Source organism: Seriola lalandi, unplaced genomic scaffold, assembly GCF_002814215.2.
Source record: "Seriola lalandi dorsalis isolate HSWRI2012SDOR001 ecotype SW California unplaced genomic scaffold, Sedor1 jcf7180002054972, whole genome shotgun sequence".
NCBI lineage: Eukaryota > Metazoa > Chordata > Actinopteri > Carangiformes > Carangidae > Seriola > Seriola lalandi.
This window is the reverse complement of record NW_019525660.1, coordinates 1,105,717-1,126,656: the sequence shown is the minus strand read 5'-3', so window position 1 is coordinate 1,126,656 and position 20,940 is coordinate 1,105,717. Positions and strand designations below refer to the sequence as shown.

The window sequence follows — 20,940 nt, the reverse complement described above, 5'->3', positions numbered from 1 at the left end:
CCATCTCAGTTCACCTTTACAGCAAAAGCCACCAAATTAATCTTTAAGCACACTGCGGTATTTAGAATGCACGGCCACGAAAGCATTAATTGAGTTGAGCAGGCCAGGCAAAAGCTCAATTGTTTAAACTCGGCTAGATTTAAATCCTCATAAGTACTGCTAATTAAGATAGCATGAGGCAGGTTTTGGACTGTTTAAAGGCAATCAATAGCTGGCTATTATTCTCCCCAGAGGTAAACTTGGCTTCCAGTCTTCACTTTGACTGAAGCGACAGGCAATGGCCTCATTACACACACAACACCGAGGCATGTAAATAATGGAGGCCTGGCACAAACAGATACACTCACAGCTACAGTATAAACAGGCCCACACACTGAAATACCTCTTACAAGATGCAGGAGCAAAGGTTGAGTTGTTATTATGTTGCAGGACAACGCTGCACCATCCAACTAACAAGTTAAAAGTCATTGCCGCAGTAAATTAAGGAGCACAGCTGCGCTCCTTCTACAGTAGAGCTTTAGACGGCAATGACTGCAAAACGCTTTCCAGATTTTTCTTCTTAACAATAAAATCTGCTCTTGTAATAACACCTCGCAGACCACAGTTTTTCATGTGAGCATGAGTCATATTAACAATGGCCATCCCTCCATCTCTTTGGTGCTGTAAGGACACAGTTTAAGGACATGATTCGCCAAATTGTTTTGATTTGCTGTTATTGCTCTGGCAAGGTAGCACAGTACATCTGACAGATTCCATTTAGACCTTATCTGATATGAAGCCCTGCTCTATGAGTCACCACGACCAGAGAAAAGATGGGCGATGTGGCCTGTTTGAGTCTTATAAAAAGCCAATTATATCTGGTCATTTTTTTTCGGTGAGCAGTGCATCATGGACCACAGGGAACCATTACTTTTAATCCTGTCTTGCTTGGCCACTGCTCATTTGGAAAAAATATGACTATCTTATTGTTAGGTCCCTGCTTGACTAAAGGAATAAGATTACACTGAAAGGCAAAAGATAGAATGCAGCATTTACTGATATCCAAAGATCAAAGACTTGCACAAAAACCAAGATTGTATTTCAGATGTAAGTGTGAAGGTGCAGTGAAAGGCTCTGTGATGACTGATTTGCACCATATCACCTGAACTGTGTTGTTCTGGTTCTGTTAACTACTTACATAATCTGGATGGGGCTGTGTTTCTGTCTTCTAGGGAGGACTGGTGTGCTCCATCAGGAGAACAACTCAATCGATACCGGACAAGTCGATGTAGGGAAGAGGGTGGGTCAGAGCGTCCCACCTGGTGTGTTCTGGCGTTCTCAACTAAGCATGGACCAACCACGCTTCCTCAAGTTCAATATCTCGGTACAGAAGAACGCACTGATTGGAGTCTATGGACGAAAGGGTCTTGCGCCATCTCATACTCAGGTAAAGACTTTTTAAAAATCTTTTTTAAAACTGGTTAATCTCTGTGAGATTAAAGACACTATGACATGGACACACGATGGCTCTTTAAACTGCGACAGCTACAGCCTTACCTGGTCTGGTATGACCAGTAGCTCATGGTGGCAGCTAACGTTAACTAAAATTAGCGTGTGTGTGTGTGTGTACACATATATATATAGCTAAGCTGCTTTTAAGACCTTTCTGTACTTGTGCTACTGTTACACATTGTGTTACATTTCAGTGGTTTTATCACCAAAGTAAAAACACATATTTTAAGAGATAATGGAAAATTCATTGTCTCAGTTGTTTAGAGAAGTTACATGGTCTTGCTTTTATGGTGACCTCATCCAGCACTAGAGAATATAAAATCTAACATAAAATCTAACCAATAAAAGCATTCATAATTTTTATGTTAATTCCACCCACCCTCTCCTGTGAAATTTAACAGCTTTTGTCTTAAGATACTATTCCACATGGGTGTGCAATGATTTCTACCTGCATTATGTCTTGCCCAACAAACTCTTTAAACAGGAATTACATTGTATTACGGAGATAAATATGGTGTCAATAAACATGCATTGTTTATGTATTTCTTTGGTTACCTGGGTTGATAAAAAGCAGTAAACACAACATTGACATATTTATCAAGATGTGCTGGTGGTGGTGTTATTTTTAAGTACAATATTGACTTTTCTTTTTATCTCCGTTTTGGTTTCCACCAACTCCTGAGTGAAATATCTGTCTCTTTAGCTTCTAAATCCGACCATGTTGTCAATAACAACAGGAAAACACACTGATGTAGAAAATATGCAAAACAAAAAAAAAAAAAAAATTGCAAAAGTGGAAATGAACCTGGTGAGAGCAATGAGACCGAACCAAAAGAGTAAAGCTGCAGGCTATGAAACCAAAACCTAAGAGAGGGTGAAGCGCTCCATAGATTCGAGGGGAACTGAAGAGTTAATGATAATTCTCTGTGGGTTCATCACTGCATCACTACTTTCATCACTAGCTTCACATTAAACATAGCCATGTGACCAACTGTTGACATAAGAAATTGATTGTATCAGCTTTAAGCATGAGAAGAGGCCATTTTCACTGTGTCCTAAAGAGGTTTGTTTCTAAGCAGAATCAAAGCTGTACAATAAAGTAAAAAACAGAAATAGTCCTGATGATTCCTGACATGTATGCATTGGAACTGGGCACTAGTTTAGTTTCAGTTTTCTCCCCTCAGCTTCAATTTGCCTGTGTGTGGGCACGTACGTCTTTTCCATCCCACTAAATGTCTGCCATTTGCAAATTGAAGTGTTTCCAAAATGTCTGATGTGTCACTTGAATGACATTTCTGGGGATCCGAATGTCCGATGTCTGGTGATGGTGATGGAAGCACTCAGACAATGGCTATTTTCCACCACACTTGACTGCAAAAGCTCTTAGCTTCACCTTCTTGACATTCTCTCTTTGTAAAGATGAGCTGCACTCAAGTGTAGACGGTTAGGGCCACTCTTTGATGGAAGAAAGTCCGATGCAAGTGACAACAAGTGAGTTGGATTGCACTTTCAAGGTGAAAAAAGGAAGACCAACAAAATCAAAGACCAAAGGGTACTAATTAACAAGACACTACTTTTATGTCTTCAGCAATTGTTGCACAGACACTCAAGCTTGTCAATGCTGGACACTCTTTCCATTGTGGCCACCTCTAAATTACATTCTGTTCAGGTACTGGGGGCACAAATCAATGCATTTACTTAACTGAGCATGAAAGACCCCAATGAGAGATATTGACTGTTCGTCTTATTCACAGCTTGGAAGACAAGACAACAGCCTTTCCACCTTTCTCAAATATAGACTTCCTCCATCTGCTATTGAATGTCTGTCTCTGCTGATACAAACCAAACAAGTTAGAAAGCAAACTTTTGTATTTTTTTTTCCTTGGGAATTTGTTCTCAGTTGTTGTCAAGTATCAGACTAAGTTCATCCAATCTAACTGAAGAATTTACAGGCTCTGAGTGTTCCTCCTCCGTCCATGGGGCATCCGATGGTTTCTCTATGCTTGGTCTCCTGCCTGTTATTCAACGGTATTGTTGGATTGAGATGAGCTGGGGGGTGGGGGCTTTCACACCAGCTAATCGAGATGTATGCTCTTGGCCAAGAGGTTCAGGGCTTGTGGGACGAAATGTTTTATTACTTCCCCCTCAAGCCGGCAACACAAAGAAGTCAACTTCCGCCAGGTTAATATCCCTCCCCTGCCCCCTGCTCGACTCAAAGGGGTTTAAATCACAGTGTTGACTTTACCTTCCCCTCGCTTAATGCTCTCTTTCCTGTTGTTTGCAAGTCAACTGAAAGATTGCTTGGGTCCACATTTGTCACATTCCAAAGAACAAAATCCTATTTTAATGTATTTTTGTCTAGTTCTTTCAACAATTTCGTAATCCACTGGGTTTCTCTGAGGCTGGATGTTGTACACATGCTGATTTAGAGCTACATTAATTGATATAGGGCCACTAGTGAACAAAAGAACTGACATATGACCCAGCTTATAACTGTTAAACCAGTTACCAGCATCCATTTTGAGTTGATATATGCAAGTCCAATGTTTCTGTAGCACTGGTTTGGTGTACAACAACTTCTCTTTACTGGCTAGAAGGTACCAGCTAGTTGTTAACTTTGTCTGTCTGCTGTCTGGTGCTGGGCGGACAGGTAGTATGCAGCGGGTTTATAAGAGTTTTGTTTTGGGTTTTTTTATGCTGAAAACAGCTGCTACTGCTAGAAATTATGTAGATGAGAGTTGTGATACTTAATGAGTGAGCCATAAAACCAAAACGATCAGCTGCATATTTGGGATAAAATTTTGGATTTAGGTAAAAATTCAAACAGAGTTGTTTTATTCAGTTTCAGTATAAAAAATATGTTGAATAAGACGGCTTTTAAAAATAACGTGAAATTTCTCTTGGTAGTTTTATGATTTATTTACTTGGCTAGTTATTTTCTATTTGATTTGGGGGGAAACTATATATTAAAAAAATGTATTTTTTCCCATATTTTATTTTGAGGGAGAACAAAAATATACATTTTGCCTTTTCCCAATTTCTCCCCCTGCACTTTTTATTACTGGAAACATGTCTAGAGCTGTTCTTGCCATGAGAACACCCTGTCAACTGCGGTGTATATATATCCTCCTGAAACAGGAAACTTTCTATTGTAGAGGAACATTACAGTCACTTTTAACTGCTGCTTTTAAAAAAAAAAAAAAGAACGAAAGAAAAAGAAAAAGGTATTTCCTAAATTGACATGAAATGCTACTTATTTAAAAACTCAATAGTCCAAAATTTAAATGAAGTCACATCTCAACTGTGTGTCAATCAAAAATCAATGCCTAAACAGTTCATCAAAGCGCTCTGCAACAGCCTCATTGCTGGATTTAAATCCAGACTCTTTTGAAAAGCCGGCTACGTTGCCAATCTTTATACACCACACTCCTAAGCAGCTCACAGACTCGTTTCAGTCTTCACTATAGGCTCAGTACAACTGTGGAGCTAACAACTGCTTTAGCCAGGGGATCTGTCAGCATCTGCTGTGCTCCTCTGCAGCATATAGCCTGTTTGGGGGGTTGTTGGTACGTGTTACACTGTCTTCTGCACTGCTCTGTACCCTACAGCCTCAGTCAAAATGAGGTTCAGGTGTTGAGCAGGTGCAGAGAGAGCAGATGCACCGCTTTACTTGTTTCTCTTGGCAGGAATGAGTCGTTACTCCTTGTTTACCCCTTTAATCAATGTTTGTTTTGAAAAATATATTTAGAAGGACTGTTATGCTGCATTCCCAGCATATTTTAAAAAGCACACCAGCCTGACATGCAGTATATAGTTTGTTAGATTTATTTTTGTATGTAAAGTTTATGCACTGTGTATGTGGACCTTACCAACAAGTGCATATTTGCTTTGAATTAATTATAGACTTTGTATTTTCATTTCGGTTTACTTGATTTTACCAGGATCCACTCAGTATGTGTTTTTCATGGAAAACATATTAATTAAAAACAAATAATTAAACAATTAAAACACACCAAACATAAGTAACAGTTTTAACAGTTGGTCCATCAAGTGTACCATTGATTTATTAAATTAGTACTTGTAGGAAAATAAATAAAATTGTGTATAGATGTGACTGAAGAAGTTTTTTTACTTTGTCTATCTTTATATTTGTATTCTGTGCAGATAGACCAACACTGAATTCTAAGTATTTGCATCCGCAGAGCACACTATCAGGGTTAATTTATCAGATCATAATAAACACATTGCCAGAGGCCCTTAAGTGCACTCCTATCAGAGTTAACAATATATTTTTGGAAAACTTTTGAGCATTTGCCCCAGAGCCGTATCAGCTCTATCAGTATACAAACAACTCTCCAAACAACATCTATCAACTCCAAATAACTGTCACCGAAAAATCAACACTTATTATACTCGAATATTTGCCGTGTACACAAACCTGCTTCTTGAATTACAACTTTGAAGAGTTCCTTTCAGACTGTTTGGAAATCACAAGAGAAGCTGCATACAAAGCATCCAATAGAGGAAAATATAAACTTTTTGAACTCTTTCGCCTGATTTAATTACACTGACGTTAAAATAACAGTCATCTACATCTGCTGGAATCTTCTCTTGGTGTTGTTTTGCAGTATGACTTTGTGGAGCTATTGGATGGCAGCCGGCTTATCGCTAAAGAGCATCGGACTCCGAGCGAACCTGAGACAAGGTCCCGTCTGGATCATCAGGTTGCCGTCCACCAAGCCGGATTCATCCAGTACCTGGACTCAGGGGTGTGGCACCTGGCGTTTTATAATGACGGACGGAGCGTGGAGGCAGTGTCCTACAACACCATTATACAGGGTACGAGGTCACACATCTGCTGCGATGGCTGATGAGTGTGATTGGGGTGATGTGTAATGACATGTTTGGACAACTTTAATTTCCTTAAACAGCTGCGCCTGAACAAACAAACAGGAAGGTTGGTGGAAATTTTTTGGCTGCCAGACAAACAAGCTGAGCTTTTCAAACTTTGAGCCTCAGAGGAGGCAGATCTAGGTTTTCATTGGAGGGTAGTGCATTATTGTGCTCAACACTATAATACAAGACCATACACAGCATTGATCCTTCCCGCCTAACAACCTCTTCAGTGTTCTGAATTCTGTGAAATTTCCTTCTGGGTTTTGAGGTAGGAGAAACACTAAGGTTGAGTTAACGTTTTTCTTTTTCTATTTCCTTTGGGGAGTTCCATTGATCTGGCCCTACAAATATGAAGGTATCGATGTGTGAGGTCAAAATTGCTTGGGTCCGACATTGGCTCAGAGAACATCCAATACAAGCCCGAGTAATAACAAAAAAGTTTGCCCTCTTAACGCCGATCAAAATGAGGGCCCCAGTCTTTTGGGGGCGCCCTTTATGAGCAATGGTCTGTTGAATGAACACAAGATCTGTCTGTAGGATATGTCAGATTAACTTCAACTCAGAGAGGATTTGAGCTGTAAACACTCAGGAGATTGCATGGCTTGTGTGGGCATGATCAGTCATTCAAGGGGTTTGAGGGTGGGGGGTGGGTGGGACGGGAGAGGAGACGAGAGGAAAGGAAATGTGTCAAGGAAATTGAATTATTTGGTCTAATTTAAAATGCCTGTGTGGCTTTTACTTAACATGGCTTAGATTGGAAGAGTCAGGCAGCAGCATACATGTTATGGAGGCTTAGACCTTAGTGGGACATGGACAAATAGCTGTAAATGTATGCCATGCCTGATACGAGTGCTGCAGATAAGGGATCCTTAGAAAGTCTAGATTCATGCAGAGAGGGAAAAAAAAAAGAGAGAAGTTGGTATCTTGGTTGTCTGGCAGTATTTCTCAAACTGTACAGTCGTCAAATGTTCTATCAAGGAGGAAATTCAGATTTGCTGTAATATGACAATTTGATGGGTTATTAATAGTTGGACTTGCACACTACTGTACCCACAGACTCTGTCATGGAGTGCACACACAACTGTTACGGAAATGGAGAGTGTGTGGCGGGATCGTGTCACTGCTTCCCAGGATTCATAGGGCCGTACTGTTCCAGAGGTAATTATTAAGCTCATACATTACTTTTATTCTGTTCATTCAGTATATGATTTAAAATACCAGATGACTCAAATTTTCAAAATACTTTTTACTTAAACTTTTTTTCCTCCCTTAATCTTTAGTGGTGTGACGATCATGTTGGTTTTATATGCCCATGTTTTTAGATTTTTGCTGCTCCCCAACACAATGAGGTTGAGTGGAATTTTGTTAATCGTCCTCGAAGCATTGAAGAAGATAAAGAATAAAGTTATAACACTTCCTCCAAACACTGTCTGGTAGAGCTAGGCCAGTAAATTGTCTGAACTGTATATATCAGCCAGTAATACCTAATTACGAATGAATTGGTACTGATAGATATACTGATAGGTCTCAGGGCAGTCCGAATATTGGCAGGTTTTATTATTATTAATATATTTTTGTAGCTCTCTGTCAATATCTGTATCATCCTTTAAAAACCATGTATCGGTCAAACGCTATTTCACACACTTTACCTAGCTGTTTTTTTGTTTTTAATTAAAAAAAAAAGTCTCTATGACAACTGTTGAAACTTTGTTCAAGGTAAAAGGGTCATTGCTTTTAAATGCATTGAGGAATAAAAATTTTCAGAAAGTCCTCATCTCCATTATATTGGAGTTGGGAGATTGTAAAAGTCTGGGCAAACTGAACCCCAGCTGTCTGCATAGTTAGATACTATAAGAGATCATTTGAGTGAAAAGACCTATTAAAAAGAATCCATAGATGGCAGGTGAGAGAGTGGTATCAAATCAATCTTCATATCTAACTCTTGGCAAGAAAGCAAATAAGCATATCTAACAAGTGTTGAATTATTCCTTTAAAAATGGACCATAGCTGCATTATTTCCAACATGAAGTTCTTTATTAAAAAGGCATTTAATTAGGTAGGTTGAAGAGGACTTCATTAAGCTTGTTGTCTTTCCTCAGCCGCCTGTCCAGTCCTGTGCAGCGGTAACGGCCAGTACACCAGGGGGCGCTGCCAGTGCTACAGTGGCTGGAAGGGCACCGAGTGTGACGTTCCTGCCTCCCAGTGTATCGACCCTCAGTGCGGGGGACACGGACACTGCGTGGCGGGCAACTGTGTGTGCAACTCTGGCCACAAAGGGACCAACTGTGAGCAAGGTAAAGAGAAAAGAAGAAGCTTCAATCCGTGGGATTTGAAGCAGTTAGATGCAACATACTCCTGCGTGGAGCTCAGGGGGAATCGACACAGTCCATTGGCGAAACAATCGGCGTTTTCAACTCCACCAAGCAGATAATGCCTTGGATGTTGTTATTGATACCATGTGTAAATTAACTCCCTCTTAGTGTTTAGACCACATTAGGGTACAAACTGGAACAGATTGTGCAGCGCCCGTTGATACAGTCACCTATTGGAATACTCCACAGTTGAAGACACCTGTTAAAATCGATCCGTCAATGGCATCTGTTCCTTGGTTTATTGAGAGAGAGCTGCTGCTGCTGCTGCTGCTGCTGCTTCTTTCTTTGTCAACCCCTTCCACTTCCCCCCTTCACTTCAGTGCATTTAACTTTATTGATCCCCATGCAAAGGCAATTATCAGCTCAGATTTACATGTGCAGGTCATTGATCTCACATGTAAAAAGATATTGAGTTCACTAAATGAATATATGGGAGTTTTCTTTGACACAGAGCCATTTGGGAAAGAAAGATGGACACGAGGATGTTGAATTTGTGGTTCAAAGCTTGCATGTAAGGGCTCCGATTTGATTAATTGGTTCAGGTAAATAATCAATATCGGTGTCCAGGCAGATATGGAAATGCGCACAGCTATCGGCTCCAGAGGAAGCACAATGATGTTGTTGCAAATTATCCCTTGTTAGTAATGGGTTGATTATGTTGGTCATAATTGCCAATTATTAACCTAGATCAGCAGGTTGATCTGCAAATTGTTAATAGTAATTAATTATATCTGTCTAGACACTAATTGCACTCCTTTTCCTAGTGCCTATAATGGAGCATAATTATGCTTTCAGTATATTGGAAGTACCCTATAATGTACGGTAGAGGAGGTAGTTGAACATAGGGTAGGAAATTACTACCAGCCATCACTAAACACTGCAAAAATTTCAGCTGTGGGTCACCAGCCATCATCCGGCACTGAAGCACTTCTACTCTAAAACTGATTTTTGGCTGGTAACAGAGTAAGAGTGGCCGGGGTAAATAAGTAGGTTTGATATCCTGTCTAGAAGTGGGTAAACTGTGTCGTCCTCATTGTGTGTCCTCAGTGGATTGTGTGGACCCGGTGTGCTCCGGTCACGGAGCCTGTCATCATGGTGAGTGCCACTGTAACCCGGGCTGGGGCGGGATCAGCTGCGAAATCCTGAAGAGCACTTGTCCAGAGCAGTGCTCCAGTCACGGCACCTTCAACACCGACTCGGGAACCTGCATCTGTGAGGCCAACTGGACAGGGGCCGACTGCTCCATAGGTCAGAACACGTGTCACTTTTCTTTTCATCACTTAAAGCTACTACTGCTACTGTGTAGACTGGTGCTGTGAGTTAGGGATGCAACTAATCTTTGTTTTTTTTGATTAATCATTTGGTCAATGAAATGAAAATATCCATCACACTGTCCTAAAGCTCAGGGGACATCTTCAAATGTGTTGTTTATATAGCGTATTAAATTAACAGTCACATATGACAAAGAAATGCAACAATTACTCACGAGAAGCTGGAAATAGATCATCTTTGGCTTCTTAATTCAAAAAATTATTCAAACACTTAATTGGTTTTCTTTCAACTGACTAATCGATTAATCAGCTAATTGTTTTTTTGTTTTTTTTAAATGTGAAGCTGGAAAATGTAAACATTACACATTGGCTTTAAAAGAATTAAAGGCCAAATTAAGTTACTAAGAGCTGTAAACGTTGATGTCTTTCATTCATTCGTTCATTTATATTGATGCTATTAGTGCAGTATTATTTGCTCTGCTTCAACAGATCCTTTCAAACAGTATAGTCGCTTCTATAATGTCTGTTTTACTGTTTTTGTGGATGAAGTTTGAGTTTCTCTAACAAGTAATTGGCAACACTTTCTCTGTATTTATTCCAAACAAACTTCCCCCTTGCTGTGCACAGACACTGCAGACGCCAGATGTCCTCAGCGACAGATGTATGCGGCTTTATTAACGCTGTAGGTTGACATAGAATAGCCTATCGGTCTCATACAGCACAGCGTGTCTACATGTTGGTGTCTTCATAAGACATTTAAGGAAAAACTATTTTAACTTTCTAATACAAATACAACCCAAAATACAAGGGAAACATATGTGATGTATAATATAATCTTTAATGATTTGCAAAAAAAAAAAGAACATTTTGGGTAATTCTTCATCTCTGATTTTGAAATATCTTTTACTGAACATTAGAGAACAATTTGTTTGCCTAGATCACAATTTGGAATTAAACTGTCTGAATAATATACACAGCCAAATCAGTGTTTTTCAGCATTTTTCCATAGATACACATGAAGGAAACAAAATTATTAATAATGTGATGTCCGGCTGATTCATAGTGTGGGTATGCCCCAGAGGTGATGAATGGGAACCCAAGTTTTTCATCCTTTGATCTATGCACTGTATGTTCCAGTACTGTCAGCACTGTGTTTTATGAGTCTCCTATCACATTCAGTAAAGTTTTGCTTTGGTCTGATGGGGTGCAGTTATAGCAGACAATGATATATTTTCACTAACGCAAGAAAGCTACAATAATAAGACAGTATTTTTATGATGATGATGTGTTCACATCGAGTGCGTTTAGAACTTTAAAACAATTTGATTCATGTATCTGCATGAAAACAACATTAAATGTCTGTTGATATAACACAAACACACCAGGATGCCTCTAGAGGTCTCATTTCTTTTCCAAGGAAGAGAAGGGAAGTAATCTGAACTGACTACAGGAAAGAAAAAAAAAAGCTTTCACAGGGATGAGGAGACAGATGTTGACACCTGATAGCCAGGAGCCACTCATGCTTGGAAGGTGTTGTAACACAAAAGAAAAGACTGGTGGCAATCATCAGTCTGGGCTGCTGTTCATACATTCTGTGTTCTTTTTTACTTCAGCGTGTTCAAAGCTCAATTAGAAAACTGGTTTTGCTTAAATTAAGTGACAAGACTTGACATCTGTTATCAAGCAATGTGCAAATCCCTGTGACAATTGTGAGACACATTTTGCTTTTTTTTGTAGTTTTGCATTTTGAACCTGGGTGAACAAAAATACATGCACTTCATTCTGTTTTGGACTAAAAAAAATAAAACTGTGGGTGTGATCACACCCTTAAAGTTTTGTAATCAACACTTGTGGCACGTGTTGGTTTGAAATAGAGGATATGTTAACAACAAAGCTTTGACTCCACATGTTACTCTTGTGTGACCCAGCATATGCTCTTTTTTTTTTTTTTTTTTTTTAAATCAGTGTTGTTTCAAAGCAGACATTTGTTCAGAGCCTTTATCAAAAATCCCAAAATTTTATAGCATCTTCACGTATCTTTAGTTTTTTTTAGAGACAATCGTGTATCTCCATCTGCTTTGCGCAGAGCCTCTTCATTTGCTACCAGCTTTGTATTCAGAGCTGTTGCCTTTCGACACAGGTTAATGACATGTTAGTTCAAAGGCCGACCCCTCCCAATCTGTTATCAGTGCCTTAGATTAAGGTGATATATGGGCTGTTTCCCCCCACAGAATAGACTCATTCTCTGTGAGAGAGACACGAAACAATTAAAAGCAGAAGTTGTGGTTGTTTTTGTCAGTGAAAAGGCTGTCGAATATATTTCTCTTGGCTGAAATTCAGTTGAAAATAAGTAGACTGGATGGTATTTTTGAGATGATAGATGTGTGCGCAGACCTTTTGAAGCACCATGCAGTGTGTTTGGTCGGTGCCCAAGAAAAGAGAATGATTGTTTTGGTGAACAGACTTTTTTTTTTCTTTTGTGTCTCACATTATTATCTCTTTTTTTTTTCTTTCTTTTTTTTTTAAAAGAGAGGTAATTTGCTATTCAGTCAAAGCTTTCGAAAATCCAGACACTCACTCAGCAGGATATCTCAGGCCTGTCAATAGCAGATCGTACAAGGCTGGCCTTGATGCAGTCCAAAAGTTGGGGTGTTTACCCACCTGGGTGGGTGGAGGATTCCTTCTTAATTAATGCTGCGGTTCTTCTTCAATTAAATAAACTTTAATTAACAAGCGCATAGCATGGATCGACCGCCCACAACCCCTATCCAGCTCGAGTCAGGGGCATGTTAAAGGCAGATAAACACTTTTGCACTAATGAAAAATTGATTGCATAGATTCTATGGGAAGGAGGTATCCCTTTGGAATCGAATGACTCCCCTCCAGAGGCATGCTTAATATTCTACAGTGTCGGCTCGACTTAATCAGAACCATCCAAGGTCTCTCAATCGAAGAAAAACTCTATTCAGAGAGCTGGAAACAGACAGTTAAAAGAGCCTCAGTAAAGGGGGTGAGTGTGGGTAAAGCAGTAGTAGTGGAGTGGATTAACAATAATACAAAAATAAAGATAAGTAGATATTTTATCCATGACTTGTTATTTTAGGTGGAAGAATCATGGTTCTTGGCTAATTTGATTTTCCTGCAGGCTGTACCAAGTTTGTTAAAAAGTCACAAACTTTTCGGTTACGGGGCTATATATATTCCCTGGAGCATCTAGTCACTTAAAATTTGAGGACATACTTGAGTTACTTTCCTCCAGCACACTGACGGCTATTGTCACAGCAGAAAGCTTTATGGTTCTTCTGTTCAGAAGCTTTGATAGAAGCTCTTGGTTCCAGTAAATGAACATTTCTTATTCAGACACAAGAGCAGCCACAGCTTGTCGAGCATCAGTTTTACCCTGGTACACACTGATTTACTTACCACCCATGGATTCAATCATTTGAATTTTACTTTTTCTGAAGATAACGCAGATTCACAGCTGCTCTGCAGTTTCCGAGGCTCTGTACTTGAAAAAACCTTGTTAATCTAACATCTCCCAGAGTCCAGACATAAGAACCTGCTCATATCCACCATCCTCGCCTCAGTTTGCCAAGACTCCATGCAAATGAGCTTTCGGAATATGTAAAACCTGGAAATGAGTTGTTTTAGAGGTTTTTAGATGAACAGTGATTGCAGTGATTTATTGTTCCTCTGCTCTGAATTTCGACTTTTTGAGTGATGACAGGTTTTGTTTCATTTTTAAGCCTTCTGCACTCGTGAGGAAATAAATTGGCCTCTGACATTACTCTGATAAAGATTAGTTAAAGTGGCTGCAGAATCAAAAATGACAATAATAGCCTGTGTTGCCTGTCTGTGTGTGTGCACAGAAAAAAAAAAGGCTGCCTCTATTATCCCAGGCTAATTATTCAGAGCATACTTACATTTTGTGTGATAAGCTTTGAAGTCGTTTCAGATGGTAAAAAGTGGTTGTTACACTGATTGGACCTGTTTGTTGATAAGCACATTAAAGTCCTTCAGAATTTGCTGCTGAGGAATTTTTTTTTTTTTTTTTTTTTACATAAAATAGATGTAAACTGAATCAGATATCATCCATCTGCCTTCATAAGAGCACATATCAGTGCACAATTTGTTTCTTTTTGATGCTCTGTTTAACTTTAATCCCTTCAACGCTCATTCCAACACAGTCTCCTTCACACTGGTTGGTTTAATGCACTCTGAGGGCACTGCGTTGTTGCTGTCTGTATTATAGAAAACAGAATTTACAGATTAAATGTCAAGCACCAAGAATTTAAGGCACTTTATTATCGCCTGAACCCATAAAAGTAATAACACTATATATCAAGATTAATGTGATACCTTTTAGAGGAAGCGTTATCCTCGTTTTTTTATTTTTATTTTTATTTTTCCTAAACTATTCATTGTGTATTTTCGCAAAGTGGCAGCTGAAGAAAAGTGGAGTTTCAATGCTCTGACATTTTTGTATGTCAGTTGCGTATCCTGCTCCGCACTCATTTAAAAAAGAACTGTGTACACGGCAAGTCCATTGAGATCCATAAAGCAAGAGAAGGCAGTAAAGGCCTGACATTTTCCACGTAAAATGATGCTTCTTAAGATCTTCTTTAATAGATGGCAGTAATTTTGAGCCTCTTGACGAAATACTATCATACATTAGTAGTTGCCTTATAATGCCAGGATTTTCTATCAAGCAGTTTTTAAAAAATGGGTCCTTCACAATTTAACTTTGGCCCTCTCTAACTGAGGGAACTAACACTCCTCAGCAAACAACAGAGTGTTTTTCTTCAGTTGCAGGTGCAGAATATAAAAAGCGGAAGAATAAAAAAGTGAGTTTTTCACAGAAAAGAAGTTACATGTCTCTTTTTTTTCCTTTGTGCAACAGAGGTGTGTGTGGTGGACTGCGGTCCCCACGGCTCGTGCATCAGCGGCGTGTGTCACTGCGAAGAAGGCTGGACAGGATCAGAATGTGAGCAGAGGGACTGTCACCCACGCTGCATCGACCACGGAGTCTGCCGAGAGGGCAAGTGTGACTGCCACCAGGGCTGGACGGGTGAACACTGCACCATCGGTGAGCCACGGTGACACATACAGCACCGTCCACCTACACACACGTGACAGAAGGGCATGAACTACAGGAAATTCATTTATGGACAGGCTTAAAAGGGCAACTTTGGAGTGTGAATGTCAGTATATCCCATGCAGTTTCAAGCATCTGTTGGAAGGACACAGATCATGACACAGTTCTGTTGCTGCCTACAGACTCTAAGCATGCGGCTTTGCATGACAAACTAGTGACTAGTAGTTTCTGTAGATGTTTTCAGTGGGTAAATGAATAAACTGCTGTGTTTCTTGCAGTTTATTTTCCAGAGATAACTGTAACTGTATCAAACACTGGCCAGAATCTCCATCATTGGCTTCATTGTTTTTCCTGTTATTGATTAGGCGCAGTCAGTGATGGAAAGTGACTGAGAACATTTACTTAAGTACTGCACTTAAGTACAATTTTGAGATATTAATTAATTAAGAGTATTTCCATTTTATGTTACTTTCTACTCCCACTGTATGTTGCATTTTTTATAGATTAAACTATACTAAGCAATAGAAACAATATAAAACCATAATTAAATTGAACTCCATCTTTAGCAGATGCACTTCATCAACATCAAAAATGTTGCATGTGTAAATGTTTGAATTAAATGGGTTAAAACCAACATTCCGTTCTGTCAATGGAGACAATCTAAATGAAAATCAATTTTCTTAAATGTTGTTGTTATAATTTGCTAACTGTCAAGCATCTTTCAAAAGAAAGAAAGAATCAAAAGAAATGAGAAAATGTGATCTATTCTTTTGGCCAGCCGTACTTCACTTTTCATTCTTTTTTGAAATCTCTTTTCTTTTTTGCAACACCTCACAGCAACTTTGTAATTTTTCTATCACCCATTTAGATATTCCACCTTTCAGACTGCTGAAGTGATGCTCTTGTATTAGCAAGTCAAGGGCAGGTATTTAGGGAGCGGAAAAGCCACGGGAAGGCCTCTTTAGAATATCATTTTTCTGGAATGGCAGTGCTTCACCTGGCATTAATGAGGATAATGAGTTCTGAGATGTCACTTCCTATTGACCTTTAACTCAAACTTCGTTGACACCTTACCCCCTGTCAAAGGTCCTGTAGTTAAACCCTGACACGCCGCGTCAAACAGCATTCCCCCAAGTGTCATCTCCAACCTCTCAGTGACGACAAATTCCCTGAGAAACAAAGATCTGGCACTCTCCAAACTGTTGAACCCTAATTACGTATTTACAGAGATGGATCCACAACGCGGCTCCATCTCTGAGGGGGAGAGGGGATTGCAGTGAGGGAGTTGTTGGAGGGGTCACATTCCTGATCGTATTAATCTTTTCCCTCCTCGGGGCCGACTGTGAGCCGTCCATTTTCTCTCTCTCTCCCCCTGTTTAAGGCTCCCGTCAGGAAAGTAACTCCTTGCTTTGGATGCAGAGGGGATGAATGGGCAATGCATTACCTTTTCTTGGAGAACCGGGAGCTTATTTTGTCTTTCAAACCCTGAATAACTGCCATTTGCACAAAGCGCCTTTTAATCACATTACATGGCCAGAGCATGAATAGAGGACTTCCTTGGCCATTCTTCTGTCACACATATCTAGATCCTGTTTTATATGCAAGACTTAATCCACTGTCACTGCTTTCTCAGCACTGAAGTTTACCACTAAGGTGTTTGTGATTCGTTTTAGTGTACTGCTGTTTCATTGCCGTGCAGTTGTTGAAATCACTGAAGTGGAGATGACGATAAAAATTGAAAAGAAAAAAAAAAAGAAGAAAAAGTTTAGTATTCTGCTTCATGATGCGTTCATATTAGAGTGCGGGCGAAACTACATACCTCTTGACAAGCAGACAGGAAAATGTTTTGAAGCAGGCCCAGATCAAACTGGCTCATATAGTCTGAAAACAAAGTGTGTTATAACACTCAGATATTTAGAGAAACAGTGTGTTCCCTTTGTGTTAGCCTGTCTTGCTTTGGCAAAAGCTAAGCAGATGGAGAGTGTTAACAACGAATATTTTACTGAGCTTAAGATGCTGAATTCTTTTATGTTGTTCCTATGGAGAGAAATATAATCACCATCCAAGGCGCTTCTACAGAAAAAAGTGATGATTTTGACCGTGGATGCATTTATTATTCTGATTAATCACTTTCTGCTTTAATTAACATCCACACTCTAAGTTTGTCAAACAGTGAAATTTTTCCCCCTTTTACTGAAGCTAAACTAAGAATCTAATCTTCCAAATCTGCAGCTTCTGTCTCTCTCTGTCTCTCAAATCAATTTTCTACTTGTTTTCTCTGTTTGCATTTCTTTACCTAACTTCTGCTTATATCCGTTCTCTTCTCTATTTTATGTCTGTATGCCTGTCTGCCTACCTATCTGTCTCTCTCCAACTCCCTCTTGGCTTACATGTATAGCCCTGGATTCCAGAGTATCAGGTAAAAAAAACTTTCACTTTGCTTGAGAATTATATTCTTCATGCAAGATGTTTTTTTCTGGTCCAGCTGAACACCTATGTTTTGCTTATAAAAAAAAAAAAAAAAAAAATGTAAACTCTTGGTTTTTTTTTGTTTTTTTTAAAGAAAAAAAATAAATGGGTGAGCTCGCAGCTCAGTCATATCCTGTCACTCATGCTTAGTATTAGCTATTCAGCTCAATCACCATAAGGACTGTGCTTTACATACACAGTTGAGAGATTGAAATTAGAGCAGAAGCTGAAACGTGGCAAAGGCAACAATAATCTTCGGGAAAAACTACCTGCAAAAGCTTCTTTTCCAAATATTGAAACAAAGTTGGCAGGTACATCAGCTTTATGCCAGCAACCATTTACACTTTTTGTGCTCCCTGTAAGTTACAATAAGTAAATGTGTTTGTCAGTCTTAGCTCTCTGCCACCTCAGAGATAAGTAATTTTCTTCTCCAAATGTTTCCCTTTCCTCGGTCGTGTAATAGGAGCAGTCAAGATAGGATATAAAGGTAAATTGAACCACTACCCCCCCAGGGAGATTGTCACAAACAATCCCTCCCTTTTTCTCTGTCTTTCCTAGCACGGCGTTTATACACCTGTTCTATGTCCGAGTCGATCATAATGTTTCTGCTGTGATCCTGCTCCCCCCGATATGTCCCCTCATCTCCTGTCCGTCTTAACCAGCCTCACACCAGACTCCACGGTCCCTTCTCCCCACCCCACACCCCCCTGTCTTAATTCCCTGTGTCTGCCAGATTAAACGCCCCAAACTGGTGTGGTTTAGTCATTTTTCGGCTCCCTGTCTTCACCCTCCACTAGAAGGAATGTGATCTGACAGCAAGTGCTCTGTTTTCTGTATATGTAGAGACTCTTGATCCTCCCTCTTCTTCCCACACTTCTTCTCCTATTTACATATATACTTCCCTCTCCCCTTTGATGTTGCTGTTACTTCACATGAGTGTTTCTAACGTCTGCAATGGGCTGTTCCTACGTTCATTATTTTCAGGCAAAAGAAATGAACTCCTCTTAAATGGGATTTATGCAACTGTGAACTCAAAGAGAATGTTTTAAATATGCATTCAAATACAAAAAAAAAAAAAAAAAGTGAATTTGACTCCAATGCAGCCCTTGATTTGAAAATGACACTAAGAGAATTCACGGACCCAAATAGAAGTCAACTGAACTCAATAAGAGCCATTCAAACTTTGATTTAAACATAAAAAACTCCATCTGCCACAAGGATTTGACTCATCATGCATTTTTGGTATCTCCCATTGGCCTGTTAAATAAACAGCTCAGCAGGTTTCTCCCTTTTTTCATCCCATACATTTCACTTCTCAGTGCAGCTGAACCTGCTTCTGAAACTCATGTGAAACGACTGTAACTCCACACACCCTCCCCCACATCCCCAGTCCTGTCAGAGGTGTATCGTACTGTATGTTCACTCAATACTGTCTTTTATCATTTTTGTCCCTCCTCTACCTCTGTCCACTCAAATGCCCCCAACCCCTTTGCTCTTGTCTCCCCCCCACACTCCCTTTTCTACTCCTGATTTTCTTTCTCTGACTTGCTCGGATGTTTGACACATACATGATGTGTTGACAGACGGCTGCCCCGGGCTGTGCAACAACAACGGGAGGTGCGTCCTGGATCAAAACGTCTGGCACTGCATCTGCCAGTCAGGATGGAGAGGGCTGGGATGCGATGTAGCGACCGAAACGCTCTGCTCAGATGGCAAGGATAATGAGGGAGGTAGGAAGAAGTAAAAGCCTCGTACAAATAGTCTTTTAGCTTCAGAAAAATGTGTGTGTTTTTATGTGTGTGTTTGTGTATGTGTGTGTGTCACTTATTGTGCCAGACCGCAAATTGGCTTTGATGTGGCTCCTCAGTGACAGTGCAAACAAACAAAACAAATCAATCATACATAAACTCTCACTGGAAGGAATATGCAAATGTTGTAGCAGAGCAGATTGTTCAACAACGTGCTTTAAAATATACAGTAGATCAATTATAAAAAAGTAGTTGAGACTAGAATTACTATTAATACCCCACAAGCTGGATTTTTAATAAACTGCTCCTCAGCCTGATCAACAAGCCCAGAACTTTTGAGGCTCATATTAGGTGACACACTTTTCAATAGTTCATACTTTAATGTCAACTCAGGATCTCTGCTGTCACTTTAATGAACTTAAGTTCATGTTAGAAGTCATCTGTGTGCACCAGAGCTCAACAAAGTAATGGAGATGCTCACGTTTTCTTTGTCAAGCCCTAACACATCCAGGTCAACAAGGCTTTCCCTCCCTGACTCAACTGTCCCTCCTGTTTTCCAGATGGGCTCATCGACTGCATGGACCCAGACTGCTGCACTCAAATCTCCTGCCAGGGTCAGACCTACTGTCGTGGCTCACCTGACCCCACTGCCATCGCAGGCCAGGGCCAGAGTTCAGCCGCCCAGCCCACATCTAAAGGCTTTTATGACCGTGTCAGTTTTTTGATTGGTCCCAGCGGCAGTCATGTGATACCCTGGGATAACCCGTTCAACAGCAGGTAAGCGGCTTAATGAATTACTGACAGCTCCTTAATGATTTGGATCACGTTAGCTGTTTGCTGTCTCATTACCAGTTGGGGAGAGGCACCTGTGTTTGTGCAGCCACTCTGAAACGTCAAAGAATCTCACATCTCTTAGTCTGTGCAGCCCCACTGACAAGTGTGTTTACGGTGGTATCGCTGCCACAAGCATTTTTTTTTTTTTTTTTTAACAAGTGAAGCTTAAGTAGCTCAAGAGCTCTTGTTCCTTGCGAAAAACATCCTTGATGGCTGTAAGAACACGAGGATAAGGTTTCTTACACCAAGGTAACAACAACAACAACATGTGGTCTTCCAAATTGGAAAGAAAAGCACAGCAAACATTTCTCTGAAGAGACTGTTTTCACTGCACATGAATGTATATCTTTTATCAGAAACCTTTTTTTTTTTTAAATCATCAACAAGCTGGCCATCACACATTGTATTTGAATATCTGAGGCTGGCCCACTTAAATAGACTTTCTCTTTGATATTAGCAAGAAAGGGTTTCTTTCTAGAAACTGTCTCTCCAACAGAGAATCACATTAAATCAGCCGCATGAACAGAGAGTCTGCAAAGAGCCAAGAAGTCAATGCTGTTTTTGTGCTATGTAACAGCAGACAACAGGAAATGGATTTTTGTTTTGTACATTATTATTGGGTGCAAGATCTATAGAAATTACACATATTGTGGCTATTATTTGATACATAATTAGCTACATTTTCCATTTTGCAAGTTCATAAAGTTGCCTTTTAGAGGCGGGGGACTGTTAAGTGTTGCACATAGTGTTACTTTTTAGCCACG

General features: G+C 39.9%; 1 protein-coding gene across 1 annotated transcript in view; it reads left to right on the top strand.

Annotated features, from left to right (window-relative positions):
* LOC111648244 (teneurin-3) overlaps positions 1-20,940 on the top strand; it is a 133,954-nt gene that overhangs the window by 74,464 nt on the left and 38,550 nt on the right. The window contains exons 7-16 of the mRNA XM_023398078.2: positions 1,212-1,426; positions 6,120-6,330; positions 7,444-7,545; positions 8,487-8,681; positions 9,807-10,007; positions 14,931-15,116; positions 17,524-17,544; positions 18,058-18,081; positions 19,178-19,324; positions 19,903-20,119. Of these exons, the coding sequence (XP_023253846.1) occupies positions 1,212-1,426; positions 6,120-6,330; positions 7,444-7,545; positions 8,487-8,681; positions 9,807-10,007; positions 14,931-15,116; positions 17,524-17,544; positions 18,058-18,081; positions 19,178-19,324; positions 19,903-20,119 (1,519 nt within the window). The remainder of the gene's footprint in view (positions 1-1,211; positions 1,427-6,119; positions 6,331-7,443; positions 7,546-8,486; positions 8,682-9,806; positions 10,008-14,930; positions 15,117-17,523; positions 17,545-18,057; positions 18,082-19,177; positions 19,325-19,902; positions 20,120-20,940) is intronic.